The sequence below is a fragment of the Callospermophilus lateralis genome, chromosome 18 (assembly GCF_048772815.1).
Source record: "Callospermophilus lateralis isolate mCalLat2 chromosome 18, mCalLat2.hap1, whole genome shotgun sequence".
NCBI classification, from domain to species: domain Eukaryota; kingdom Metazoa; phylum Chordata; class Mammalia; order Rodentia; family Sciuridae; genus Callospermophilus; species Callospermophilus lateralis.
The window spans coordinates 32888830-32901904 of record NC_135322.1 but is presented as its reverse complement, the minus strand read 5'-3'; the positions used below and the strand labels follow the sequence as shown (position 1 = coordinate 32901904).

The window sequence follows — 13075 nt, the reverse complement described above, 5'->3', positions numbered from 1 at the left end:
GTGAAAAGGCAAGAAACATGGTGTCATGAGCAGGTCTTTGATTGATCAGAGGTGATTGATCTGGCCCAAGGGTACAGGATTGGGAGCAAGGTGGAGAAAGTAGTTAGAGTTTCCCTAAGTGATCTGCAACTGAGGTCCCAGTAGATATCAAAAGAGAAGGACCAGCACATCCCTAGCAAGCACAATGACAATGACTATTACAAGGTTCAAATGTCCTCAATAGGATCATGCCCCTCCCCGTGACCGCTCAAAGCTATATCTAAGCTGCTCCTACCAATTGCCTTTTCAGATTCTGATTCTAGGAAACAAAGAATTGGAAGAACAACTGAAAATGACCAGGAGGAGGACATACTGGGTTCCCAACTCTTCTGGTGGACCTGTGAATCTTGGCTTTGACATAAGCGACGACGTGGTTTCAGGACTTGGCTATGTAAGTAGATTATCCTGGTATCAAAATACTAGGAAAGTGAGTTGACAGCCTATGCTCAATGATTATAAATTAGGTCAGAAAATTTTGTGCCATATTTATTTGCCTTTGAGTTTTTCAAAGGACCTTAGGCTTCCACAATAGATAAATCATTATCTTTGGTCATTACATACCTTCATGGTTCATGTGTACTTCTAGTTATCTATCTATATATCTACCTCCCCAGCTACCTATCTGATCTCTGAATGTATCTATCAATCATCCACCACCATTTTTCTATTTATTTACCTACAATTAATAGAGTAAGCAGTTGTAAAACCATTACCTACACCAGTTTGAACCTTGACAATCATGTGCATCTATTGTTTTTTCCCTGTATCTCATTTTCCAACTTTCCCTAACTGACATAACCACTACCTGGATCTTTTTCCATCAATAACTTGGTTTACTTTTACTTATTTATTTTTGGTACTAGAGATTGAACCCAGGGCACTCTACCACTGAACTACATCCCCAGTTCTTTTTATTTTATTTTTCATTTTGAGACAGATTTTTGCTAAATTGTTTAAGGTCCCACTAAGTTGCTGAGGCTGGCCTCAAAATTGTGATCCTCTTTCCTTACCCTCCAGAGTTGCTGGGATTACAGGCTGTGTCACTGCACCCAGCTCCTCCCATATAGTTTCAGTCATCTCTAGATTATATATACTTCTCTGGATTACTATATAATGTGAGTGCTATACAAAAGGTTGTTACCATTATATTGTCTAGAGAATAATAACATGAGAAATGTCTGTACATATTCAGTACAGATATGATTTTTTTCAAATATATTTGACCTATAATTGGTTGAATCCATTGATGTAGAACCCAGGGTATGTAGATGCCAATCATATTTACTTATATGAAGTTGTAAATATGGCCTAGCTTTTTGTTTTAGCTGTCAAACAAGTAACATATTATATTTTGGGATTTACTTCTTTACTTACTGACTTTTTTTAGGTTTGCCCTCAGAAGGTGACTTGGTCTATCATACTCTTTATTCCTGTCCATATTCTTTGTTGACAGATAAAAATCCAAGAAAGTGGAGTGCCCATGAAGGTGGAGCAGAGGGCAGGGCTGGCACCCGGTGGTCCTGCTCTCAGCCCAGGGCTCTTTCCCTGCCTGGATGCCTTTCTTTAGGGAGCTAGATGCAGAAAGATCCACCTCTCCTCAGGCAGCTGATTTAACCCTCCCTTAGGACAGCATTCATGAGATCTGAAACTGATGCCCTTTTACTTTTTTCTTTCCTAAGAAAACTTACAATCTCCAAGATGGCTCTGGGAGCCAGCAGGAAAGGAAGCCTGAGGTTCGAGGGGCAGTGGATGTCCTCCCTTGGGAGCAGTACCAGGCTGCCTGGAGAACCACAATTCCCTTCCGACCCCAGCCAAAGTGAGTCCTGGGAGGGAGGGAAGGGCAGAAGCCACCAGGGTGATGGTCCTCAACCCTCACTTGCTACCCCAGGTTACAGAACCATGTCCCTACACCATCATGTCACTCAACCAATACTTGCAGAGCAGCCTGAGGCGCACCAGGAAAGCACAGGCGTCCCACATGTTGAATCATTAGACAAGGATCACTGAGCACCCACACGTGCCAGGCATCATGCTAGACCACAGGGGAGCAGTGCAGTGGGAGCAAGACGGGCGTGACCTTTGCCACCACATGGGGGAGAAAGACAGTGAGCAAGTTGACTCCTAAGTAGACGTGTGACTCCAAGCTGATGGAGGAAGATGCCGTGGAGACGTATGACAGATGACAGCTTGGTAGGTTGAGTGACTTAAGCTGGGGCCTGGAGGATGAACAAGAATTTACAAGACCAGAGTAGGGGAAGAATAATATGGGCAGGGGGGCAACCTATGTACAGGCCTGTCTTAAGGTGAAAGGAATACAGAGGGAAGTGCCCTGGAACTGAGAAGGAGGCCAGTGTAGTTAGAGTGCGGGCCGATGGACATGGCATGAGATGAGGCTGCACAGGCAGGTAGATGCCAGAGGACCATGTGGGGCTCCGCAAGCCACATTAGGATGCTGGTCTTCATTGTAAGGGTAGAGGGGGGCTGTGGGAAGGGCTCAAAGCCCTATGATGTTAACCTTAAATCTAAGACTCAAAGAAATTCAATTTATCCTTCTCCCTTCGATCACAGTTTGATGTAACCATCTCCAGATTGCTCTCTAACTTGATATAGTCTTGCTTTCGGAATCACACTACAGAATCACACTCTTCACAGCACGTACATATCCATTTATTCATCATTTATCGATAGGACCTTAAAACTCTTCTAGTCTGATTCTCTAGCATTTTATTACCAAGAGTCCCTTTTGTATTTATGATTCTCTCTCCAACACATTTGCTAAGAGTTTATCTATCAACAACACTGCATTTTCTGGGCTGGGGATGTGGTTTAGGATAGCATGCACGAGGCCCTGGGTTCAATCCCCAATGCAGGGAGGCACTTGAAAACAAACTACATTTGTTTTCCCATTTTCTTAAACAATCCAAGCTTCTAATCAGCACCAGCCACATTATTACCACACTGAGTTGATAATCTCCGCCAAGAGCAAAGTTCAGGCTCTCAATTCTTCGTCAAGTTCTGGAGTTCACCTCTTAGATAAACATTGTTTCTGTTGGGCCTTTGGAATACTGGCACTAGCTCACAGATTCTTGCCCTGCCTTGGGCAGTCACAGATGGCCCCACATACCTGATGATACCACTACTTCTTCCCTCCTGCCTCTCTCTAACATCTTGGGCAAAGGTGAGATTAACCTTGTCCAGAAGGCACAGCCCTGGTGGGCTGGCTGTGAGGGTATAAAGGGCCAGAGAGTGGAGAAAAGAGGCCACAGTGCTCCCCACCCCCAAATTTCATGAGTTTATCATTTTCATCTTCTTATCTTTATCCCCAAATATTTTTTTTTGAATCAACTTTTCTTCATATTGAAACACATAACATTAGAAGCAACTTTGAAAATAAAAGAAAAAATTACACACAATCCCAACATTCTTAATCCAATAATTTTTGTCTATATTTGAGTCATTCTCAGAGACAAGAATTGTTTGTTTTTTATTCTACTTTATTATTTTTGTAAAAGGTCTGTACAAAATCTGAACAATGAGAATCTTTTCCCTTTGCCAATTCCAATCCCTTTTTCAAAAAGATTTGATACAATTGTACATATTGTTTGGTGTGTTTTCCCTCTTTTCTTCTTCTTTTTTATGTAATTTTTTAAAAGTACTGAATGTTTTCATCACCAAGTGGCTTTTTTTTCTTACTTAAGATACTTGGAAGTTTTTCCATGTCATATATTCATATATATATATATATATATATATATATTCATATATATATATATATATATATATATATATATATTCTTGTTTTTAAAAAAATTCTATACTATGTTCCATGTATGGAGATAGCATAGTTTCTCTCTTTCTTCTTAAATAATTGCTCTATTAATGGGATTTTTTTTTCTGGTTTTTAACTTACAAATAATAGTCATGAAAAAATATTGTGTGTACATCTGGAAGACCACATTGTAGTTTTTACATAGTTATAATTCATGCTTTCAAAATCTTGTGTTTAATTTCATTTTTCTCCTCTATAACCTCCCCGCCAGGTTTCCTGCCCCTCGCCCGATGGATGACGCGGGCCTGTTCTCCTACCTCACACTGTCATGGCTCACCCCACTCATGATCAAGGGTTTACAGAATCGCTTAGATGAGAACTCCATCCCTCTGCTGTCCATCCACGATGCCTCAGCCAAAAATGTCCAAAGGTAACGCATCACTTTATGGGTAAACTCATCTTTTGGTGGGATGGTGAGTGACCTGAGGTGCATAAAGGTGGTAGGTAGGTCCATCCTCAGACAATTTGGTTCTTCCTTTATAGCAAGAGGCCTCATACTGGGTGGATGGATCTTAATCTAGGTCTTGGGAATCTCCTGAAATGATATGCATACTTTGTACATCTGACTGGAGATTTTTTTTCTGGAGCAAAAATCCACATCTTTTATGAGATTTGTGAAAATGCTCATGATCCTAAGAAAAACAGAAATTGCCACATCTAGTCTCAGTCTCCCTCTCTCTCTCTCTCTCTCTCTCTCTCTCTCTCTCTCTCTCTTTTAATACCTTTTATTTAGAGAGAAGGACTTGCTAAGTTGCTTAGGGCTTTCCTAAATTTCTGAGGTGGGCCTTGCAATCCCCCTGCCTTAGCTTTCCAAGTCACTGGGATTACAGGTGTGCACCTCTGCACCTGGCCCTGGTCCCTTTTGATGGTTTCTTCTGGATCAGATCAGGTATTGAACAGTGGAACTTAAATTTGGGGTAAGTGGCCCAATCTCCTGATCCTCACTAGTTAGCCAAACACTAACTAGTCATGTGATCATACTTCCTGTATTACCCACAAGGTAATATGAAGCTCAAATGGAGAAAAAAAATGAGTAATTGATTTAAAATGTCCTATACTCATGTTCCTACCTCTAGTTCCTTTACGAGACATACCAGGTAGACAATGGAAGCTTCCATTTGTGTTCCAGGAAATTGTAGCTTCAGAGGGGCTTCCCTGAAGTACTGAATTTTTTCATCAACAAGTGGCCTTTATTTTTTCAGGGGTCAGGAGAATTTGTGAAATGTTGTATATTCCAGCCTGGTTTCAGGGTTAACAAAGCGAATAGTATATCTGAGGCAACTAGAAAATCTATAATATAGAAACTGGCTTAACTTTGACCCATGACTTCTCAGACTTAGTAAAAAACAAACAACAAAAAGATGCCTGGGAATACTTCTTGGATAATGCCAGATATTGTTTAGCATCTCACCTTTTACCATGATGTCGGACAAGTGGCCCTTTCTGGTCCCTGTGTTTTCATAAACAAAATAGTGGGCTATAAAATTATCTCATGAACCTCCTTAGGACTATTTAAAAATTCAGAAGAGGTGGTAAACTCAGTTTAAAGTATCTAGGAGCTAGGTGTGTAGCTCAGTGGTAGAGTATTGCCTAGCATGTGTGAGGCCCTGGGTTTGACTCCCAGTAACACAAAGTAATAATAGTAATTAAGAACAATAATCGGGCTGGGGTTGTGGCTCAGTGGTAGAACATTGGCCTAGCATGTGTGAGTCACTGGGTTCAATCCCCAGCACAAGAAAGAAAGAAAGAAACAGAGAGATAGAGAGAGAGAGAGAGAGAGAGAGAGAGAGAGAGAGAGAGAAAGGTGTGTGCCCATCTACAACTAAAATAAATAAATAAAAATAATAATAAAGTATCTGGGAAAATGCCTAATACATAATAGGCATCCACTTTCATTGTAATTTGCTTCTTCCATAACATTGTGAATACAAGATCTGAGTACTTCTATCCACTTTTACTCCACAAATTCTGCATTTCTTATTCCTTTACTCTCTATGTCTGTCCACCAATACTTTTGCAGATACTCCATTTTGGGATTTTTTTTGAAAAAAAAATTATCTGTGCATTTATACCTTTAAGGATATAAGGGTTTTTTTTCTGTATATTCACTATTTAACAGGCAGAGTTCTGGGTCCATCTTCCCTAATGTTTTAGAACAACTGTTTGGGCTTTTAGGAAGATTTTCTGACAAATATCAACCATCATGATCACCTCCACCATCAGCAGCAACAGCAGCAGTATTACCACTTTCATCACCATAATAACTCTTTTTTTTAAAGAGATAGAGGGAGAACTTTAATATTTATTTTTTTTAGTATTTGGCAGACACAGCATCTTTGTTTGTATGTGGTGCTGAGGATCGAACCCGGGCCGCACGCATGCCAGGCGAGCGCGATACCGCCTGAGCCACATCCCCAGCCCACCATAATAACTCTTGATATGCTTTATTGTTCTCTAATTACAGAGCATACATAATCATCAATTATGTTGTTTGACATCACAATAATTATGAAATAAATATGATAAATACTACTTTCCCCATTTTACAGATGAAGAAGATGAGAGTTCAGTGAAATGATGTTTCTAGAGTCATATAACTAATGAATGGAGGAGATAAAATTTGAAACTGAGTCTTTTGACATGGAGTCTGGTGATCATTGCCAGAAACTGGAAGAGTTGCTAGAAGAGCTGTGGGCAGTTTATGGAAAACTTGGATGTATTTAGTCAAAGTGGAACCAACTCTAGAGCTCATCATCTCTGTGGATTGTGTACATGTAGGGGTGGGAATAAGGAGAAGAGGCTCTGTGATTCAGCCCTAGCACTCTCATCTGTAAGCAAAGACCCTCTAGTACGTACAAGTGTCAATGGGAACATTTTCGCTTTGCTGAGCTAGAGTCATCTGACTCATCCGTTGGTGGTTATAGGATAGGGTTGATTATAACTCAGGAGGGAAAGCTGGAATTTTGATTGCATGTAAAGAAAAGCAGGGCAGAAGGATCCTCAAGGTGTTTGTTCCTGTTGGGTTTCAGACTAGGCATATGTGCCCATGGCTGGAGGAGGGGGGTAGAAAGGGATAGAACTGTTTGCCTTGAGACTTGGTGAGAGTCTGGACAGGGCTAAGAACCAGCTGTTGAACTCTGGTAACAAAGAGTGACCCTGAAAGAGAGGCCATTCTGTCCACCAGGTTGTGCATACAAGATCTGATCACTTCTACCCACTTTTACTCCACAAATTCTGCCTTTGTTATTCCTTTACTCTCTGTGTCCACCATCCCTTCTTGCAGTTCCTAAGCTCTGCCCACACCTTTGTAAATAGTCACTTTATTAACTTCTAAAATACCCAGAGCTGAAGCTTCAAGGAATACAGGGAGTCCTTTGGCATCGTCCTTGATGTTCTCATCTTATATGGTGGTAGCTGAGCTTCTTGGGCAGTGGAGCCAGACATATGGGAGTGGGAGCCAGCATGTTAAAAGGTCAGGTGCCACATGGAATGCAGCCAACAGACTGGATTGTAAATATACGGGAAGCATCCTAGAGCCAGATGAAGCCTTCTGGAAACCCTCAGTGCCACAGCGACTATGCCCCTGCCTCGAATATAATCCAAAACAAAAAAACTCTGAGAAAGGCAACATGTTTAATTTTTTCGTGAGTTCTTTGGTGCATTTTTGAAATGTATATCCAATTTTTCTTCAAAGAAAAATGTTTTGGGGGCTAAGCACAGCCACACCCACCTGTAATCCCAGCAACTCAGGAGGCTGAGGCAGGAGGATCACAAGTTCAAGTCCAGCCTCAGAAAAATACAAGGTCCTAAGCAACTTAGCAAAACAAAAAATAAAAAGGACTGAGGATGTGGATGAATGGTTAAACGTCAAAACGGTTGTTGTTGTTTTCCTGTTTTTGTTGGTGTAACACAAACATCTAAGGCATTGTTATCCAGGAATATTAAAACAAGGACACACTTTCATTTGGCTGATCCAACGCTGGGACACCCTTTGGGGGACTTTTTAAAAAGAGGCCACGTCAGACTTTGTTCTTTAAATGCAAGGTGTGAACCCTGTTTGGATCTTGACTCAGACACACTAGCTATAAAAATGTATTTTTGAAATAATTAGGGAAATTTGAAAATAGACAAGGGATTAAATAACATTAAGGAATCATTGTTATTGTGTTTACGGTGATTTTTTTTTAAAAAAAAGTCTTGTCTGGAAGAGATACATATTGAAGTATTTCTCCATGAAGTGATATGATGTTTGAGATTTGCTTTAAATACTCAAGAAAAGTTAGAGGGGAAGAAAGATGAAGCAAAAATATCAAAGTGTCGATAATCCTAATGATGAAGGATGAGTACTTGGCAGATTCCTTATTTGCTCTCTCTGCATTTGTTATGTTTGAAAAGTTCACCAGGCTCAGTGGTCCAGACCTGTAATCCCAGCCACTGTGGAGGCTGAGGCAGGAAGATCCCAAATTCAATTAAGCCTCAACAGCTTAGTCAGGCCCTAAGTGAATTATAGAGACCCTGTCTCAAAATAAAAAGGACTGGTGATGTAGCTCAGTAATAAAGCATCCCTGGGTTCAATCCCTAGTACCCCAAACAACAACAACCACTAAGAGAAGGAGGTGTGTGTGTGTGTGTGTGTGTGTGTGTAGAGAGAGAGAGAGAGAGAGAGAAAATTTTTGCAGTAAAGCTATTAGCTTGCAAGATCCAGAATAATTGAGTGACACATGCAAAGAGATTTCACTTGTCTCAATTTCTCTCTTTTCAAGGCTTCATTGCCTTTGGGATGAAGAGGTCTCCAGGCGTGGGATTGAAAAAGCCTCTATGCTGCGAGTGATACTGCGGTTTCAAAGAACAAGCATTATTTTTGGTGTTCTTCTGGGCTGCTGCTTCTGTGTTGCGAGTACATTAGGTCCAGTAAGTGCAGACTTGGTGAGGTTTGGGGACAAGGCTTTAGCGATTAAAAATGGAACAAGGGACATGTTCAAGTCCGTGCCAGGAGTTGGGGATGTTTTTATCTGTTAGCTGCATCCAGAAAATAAAGACCTTTGGAGGGCAGGAGAGCACGGTGGTTATCTGTGCAAACTCTGCAGCCATTGCTTAGGTTCAAAGGGAGAAGAGAGGGCGAACCACCTCTCCTCATGACCCGAGCTCCTGTCAGGTGCCCTCTTTTCATGTTTCCCTCTGCTGGGCCCCTTAACTGCACCCTGCCCTCACCCCTTACCTCTAGGGAAGAGGCAGTTCCCTGCTGTCTCTAGCCCAGTAGTAGTCCACCATTCCTTCTTGGAGTTCCTAAGTTCTGCCCATGCCTTTGTAAATAGTCACTTTATTAACTTCTAAAATACCCAGTGTGTGTGTGTGTGTGTGTGTGTGTGCGCGCGCGCACACATGTGTATGTGTTTGCACATGTGTGTGTGTGCACATGTGTATATGTGTGTGCGTGTCCCCTGTTTCCTGTCTGGACCAGCTCCGAGATGGTAGAGCTGGGGGATTCAGATCTGGGTCAGTAGAATTCTCAAGTCTTCTCCAACTGAACTTTGCCCTTCCTGAGGGTAGGATTATACCTGAGTCCATTTTGATCCCTCAGCAAATCCCTGACATCAACCTTGACCTCCCCATCCTTCTTTCAGGAAATAAGTATGAAACAGGTGTCTGAAAGGATAGGGAGGTTCAAATGATCCCAACTCCTATTTCCTTTTAGGTGCTGGTTATACCAAAGATCCTGGAATATTCTCAAGACCAATCAGGGAATATTGTCCATGGAGTGGGCCTCTGCTTTGCCCTTTTTCTCACTGAGTCGTTGAAGTCTCTGAGTCTGTGCTCAGTTTGGATCGTCAACCAGCATACAGGCATCAGGATTCGCACAGCCATTTCCTCCTTTGCCTTCCAGAGACTCCTCCAGTTGAAGTCTCTAACACACATCACCTCAGGAGAGGTAAGTGACTGGGGATGCGGACTTCCCTTCCCCTCCTGGGGACAAAGGAGGGAGGAATGGGAGTTAGGGGAGGCAGAAGAGATAAATGAAAATAATTCTTAGGTTCAGAATTTAAAACCATTCACAATTGCCTCTGGGGTCATGAAAATAAGTCAACAAGAATCCAAGCTGCCACTTGCATTCAGAGTATTTGGAAAGGATCTATGTGTTCATTCAACAGATAGTAACTGGGGCCTATCTGGGCCAAATTCTGTTCTGGGCACTGGGAATTCAGCTGTGAACTAAAAAGGCACAAATCCCCTGTAGAAGCACTTTGGAAAGTGCATTCCCTAAGCCAACCTGGGAGTAGGGCTTGGGGGAGACCTGATAGCTTAGGGAGTTCTAGGGAAAAGCAATCATAGGCAACCTGAGTTTTAATATTCTTATGTGTGAAAGAGAAATACTTAAACCTGCCTGATTGATTGACTTTCCACTCTTTGCTCTTGCCCTTCTTATAACTTAGCACAAACATCGATGAGACTAGAGAAAGACACTCCAACATGGATTCCATTGCCACAGGGGACCATGGGAAATTTAATTTCAATTTTCCGATTTTTCTATTGCTCACCAATTGCAATTGAGGAGCATAAATTACTTTTATGTTTAAATCAGCATTTTGATTTTTAGAAAAGGCAGCCCTCCTGTAATAAGGGTTCACTTGACGCTTTGACTGTATGCCTTGTGGCTTTGAAACTTACCTGTGTTTTCTTTTTCCCAGTCTTCTTTTCCCTAACCCTCTCTCCCTGATCCTTTTTCCCCTGATCTTCTCCTTCGTGATCTCTCCTCCCTCATCTCATTTTCTTTGAATTACCTCTTTAAAAGCCCCCTGTTCCTGCCGATGGGCAGAATCACATCCTTTGGGACAGGAGTCCCCTGGGTTTCTCCTCTGCTAGCAAAGCAATAAACCTTCTTTTTCCTTTTTCTCAAGACCTTGTCTTCGTTATTGGATTGGCGTCAAGGATGAGGACCAAGCTTTCAGTGACACTGCTTTGGCTCTTTCTCCTGGAGCCATCTCCCTTGTGATCCGGCAGCAGCCCCCTCATAACAATCGCTGAACTATGCCAAGGCAGACCTTGTCCCAAGAGCCTCGCTTGGGTTGCCTCAGTCAGTCTTCTGACCTCCTTCTCTCAGCACCATATCTTCCCCTATCCTCTCCTCAGCTCCTGGGTTGGCATCTTTCCTTCCATCAAGGCTGGACCAAACCTCCAGTCCCCTCCAATTCCCTCATATGTCAGACATATCCACCTGCCCGTCTTTAAAAATCCCACTTATCCTTCAAGGCCCAATTTAGATATCCCGTCCTTCTTGATGGTGTCTCCAAAGCCTACCCTGGCCCTATCCTTACTAAACCTTATAGATCTTGGCAAAGTTATCATAACAAGTGCCAAATTACTCTAAGTCAGACAGTGTTTCAGGTGCCCAACTTGTATTAGCTGAGTCACTCTCTGACACCTCTCTTGTGGTAGATTCTCTTGTTGTTCCTCTTGTCACAGAGGAGGAAAACAAGGCAGGGGCAGGGTGGGTAGTGTGGGCCAGGCCACGTGACTGGTAAGCATCAGAGCCTGGATTTAGTCACAGTGGCCTGGCCTCTGACTCTTGCATGTAACTGCCTCACTAAGGGAGACCGGCACTGAGGCCTGCCACCGTTCCTTTCTGCATGTCTCTGTTCTGAGCACCAGCTGTCTGCAAGACCCTATTTTCCCCAAACATCTTCACAGAAACATGAAGCAAATGGCCCATTTGAAAGGGGAAATGAACTGGTTACCCAAGTGAGGGTTTTCTGAGAATTGCTTCTATACATTTTATTTTTAATTTAGAAAACTCAACTGAATACATTCTCCTTGGGAAAAAAAAAGAAAAAAATGTACAGATAACTGGCAGTATAAGACAGATTTAGAGTGCTTGCCTCGCCAGCATGAGGCCCTGGGTTCAATCCCCACCATCTCACACACACACACACACACACACACACACACACACATTCACACACATACATACACACACACTCTCTCTCTCTCTCTCTCACACACACACACACACACACACACACACACACACAAATTATATAGAGGATGCCCTAGACGTGGTCTCTTCCCTTATGCATAGAGGTTAGCACCATTATCATTTCTCATTTTTTTTGTTATGTATTTTTTAGACTTCTCAAAGTCTTCTACACACATGCAAGTTACTCATAGAAAATATGTTGTATTATATGTGTGTGTTTACATAAATTCTACTACATTTTATGTATTTTTTGCAATATGTTTTTAACTGATGGAAAACCTCATTAGGTTTTAGCTTTTCATGTTAGCACACATAGATTTTCCTCGTTCCTTTTCAGTGATACCTAATGATAATTATTGTACTTTCAGTGTCCCAAAATAAATTGCTTTATGGGCATTATCTCACTCAGTTCTCAAAGGAAATTACAAAGTAGGTCGTGTTATTATTAGTATTATCTTATTTTGCTGATGAGGTCCAGGGGCACAGGAGTGTAAGCACTTGTCTATGGTTCCACAGCTAGTGAATGACAAGGCTGGGACATGAGATCTGGTTGTTTAGGTTCCAGGACCCAATGTTCCTAGTGCTTCTGGGGTGGACTTTTTAACCTCTCCTCACCAAGGACATGTAGGATGTGTCCAGGGTTTGGCTGGGATTAGCAGTGCTTCATGAACATCCTGCGCATGCTTCTCCAACACGTGTACGTTTTCTCAGCAGAAAAATGAAACTATCAGATCACATGGTCTGTATAATTTTTATTTGCCATGTAATGTGCTTTAATTTTTTTTTTTTTTTAAAGGCTCGGGTTGGGACATAGTCCTGTGAACTCAAAGGAGATCAGATGATATAAAAGGAAATCATTTCTTAAGCCATTCAAATTGGTAACTCTGTAGGACATGAATGAATTGTTTTCTGGATTTGGAATGTCAGTTTTTATATGACATTAAATTTATATGACATATGACATTAAATTAAATATGACATTTACATGTGGAGGGAGGACAGTGGGCAGAAGAATCTATAGCAAAAATGAAGGGTCAAGAGAGGATGACTCAGTTAATACTATTAGTAGTAAAACAATGAATATAATAGACGAGTAGAATAAAAGCAAATATCTGAAATCTAGACATTTTAGTGATAATAATAGTAAAAGATATCTTTAGTTGAGTACAATTTGTGTGCAGACACTTTGTATTTCATTGAAATTCCCACAAAAACATAAGAAGCAGGTATAATTA

At 41.6% G+C, this 13075-nt stretch overlaps 1 protein-coding gene across 1 annotated transcript in view; it reads left to right on the top strand.

Annotated features, from left to right (window-relative positions):
* Positions 1 to 331: 331 nt before the first annotated feature.
* Abcc11 (ATP binding cassette subfamily C member 11) overlaps positions 332 to 13075 on the top strand; it is a 60277-nt gene continuing 47533 nt past the window's right edge. The window contains exons 1-5 of the mRNA XM_076837555.2: positions 332 to 430; positions 1719 to 1855; positions 4080 to 4238; positions 8632 to 8779; positions 9564 to 9797. Coding sequence (XP_076693670.2) covers positions 332 to 430; positions 1719 to 1855; positions 4080 to 4238; positions 8632 to 8779; positions 9564 to 9797 — 777 coding nt within the window. The remainder of the gene's footprint in view (positions 431 to 1718; positions 1856 to 4079; positions 4239 to 8631; positions 8780 to 9563; positions 9798 to 13075) is intronic.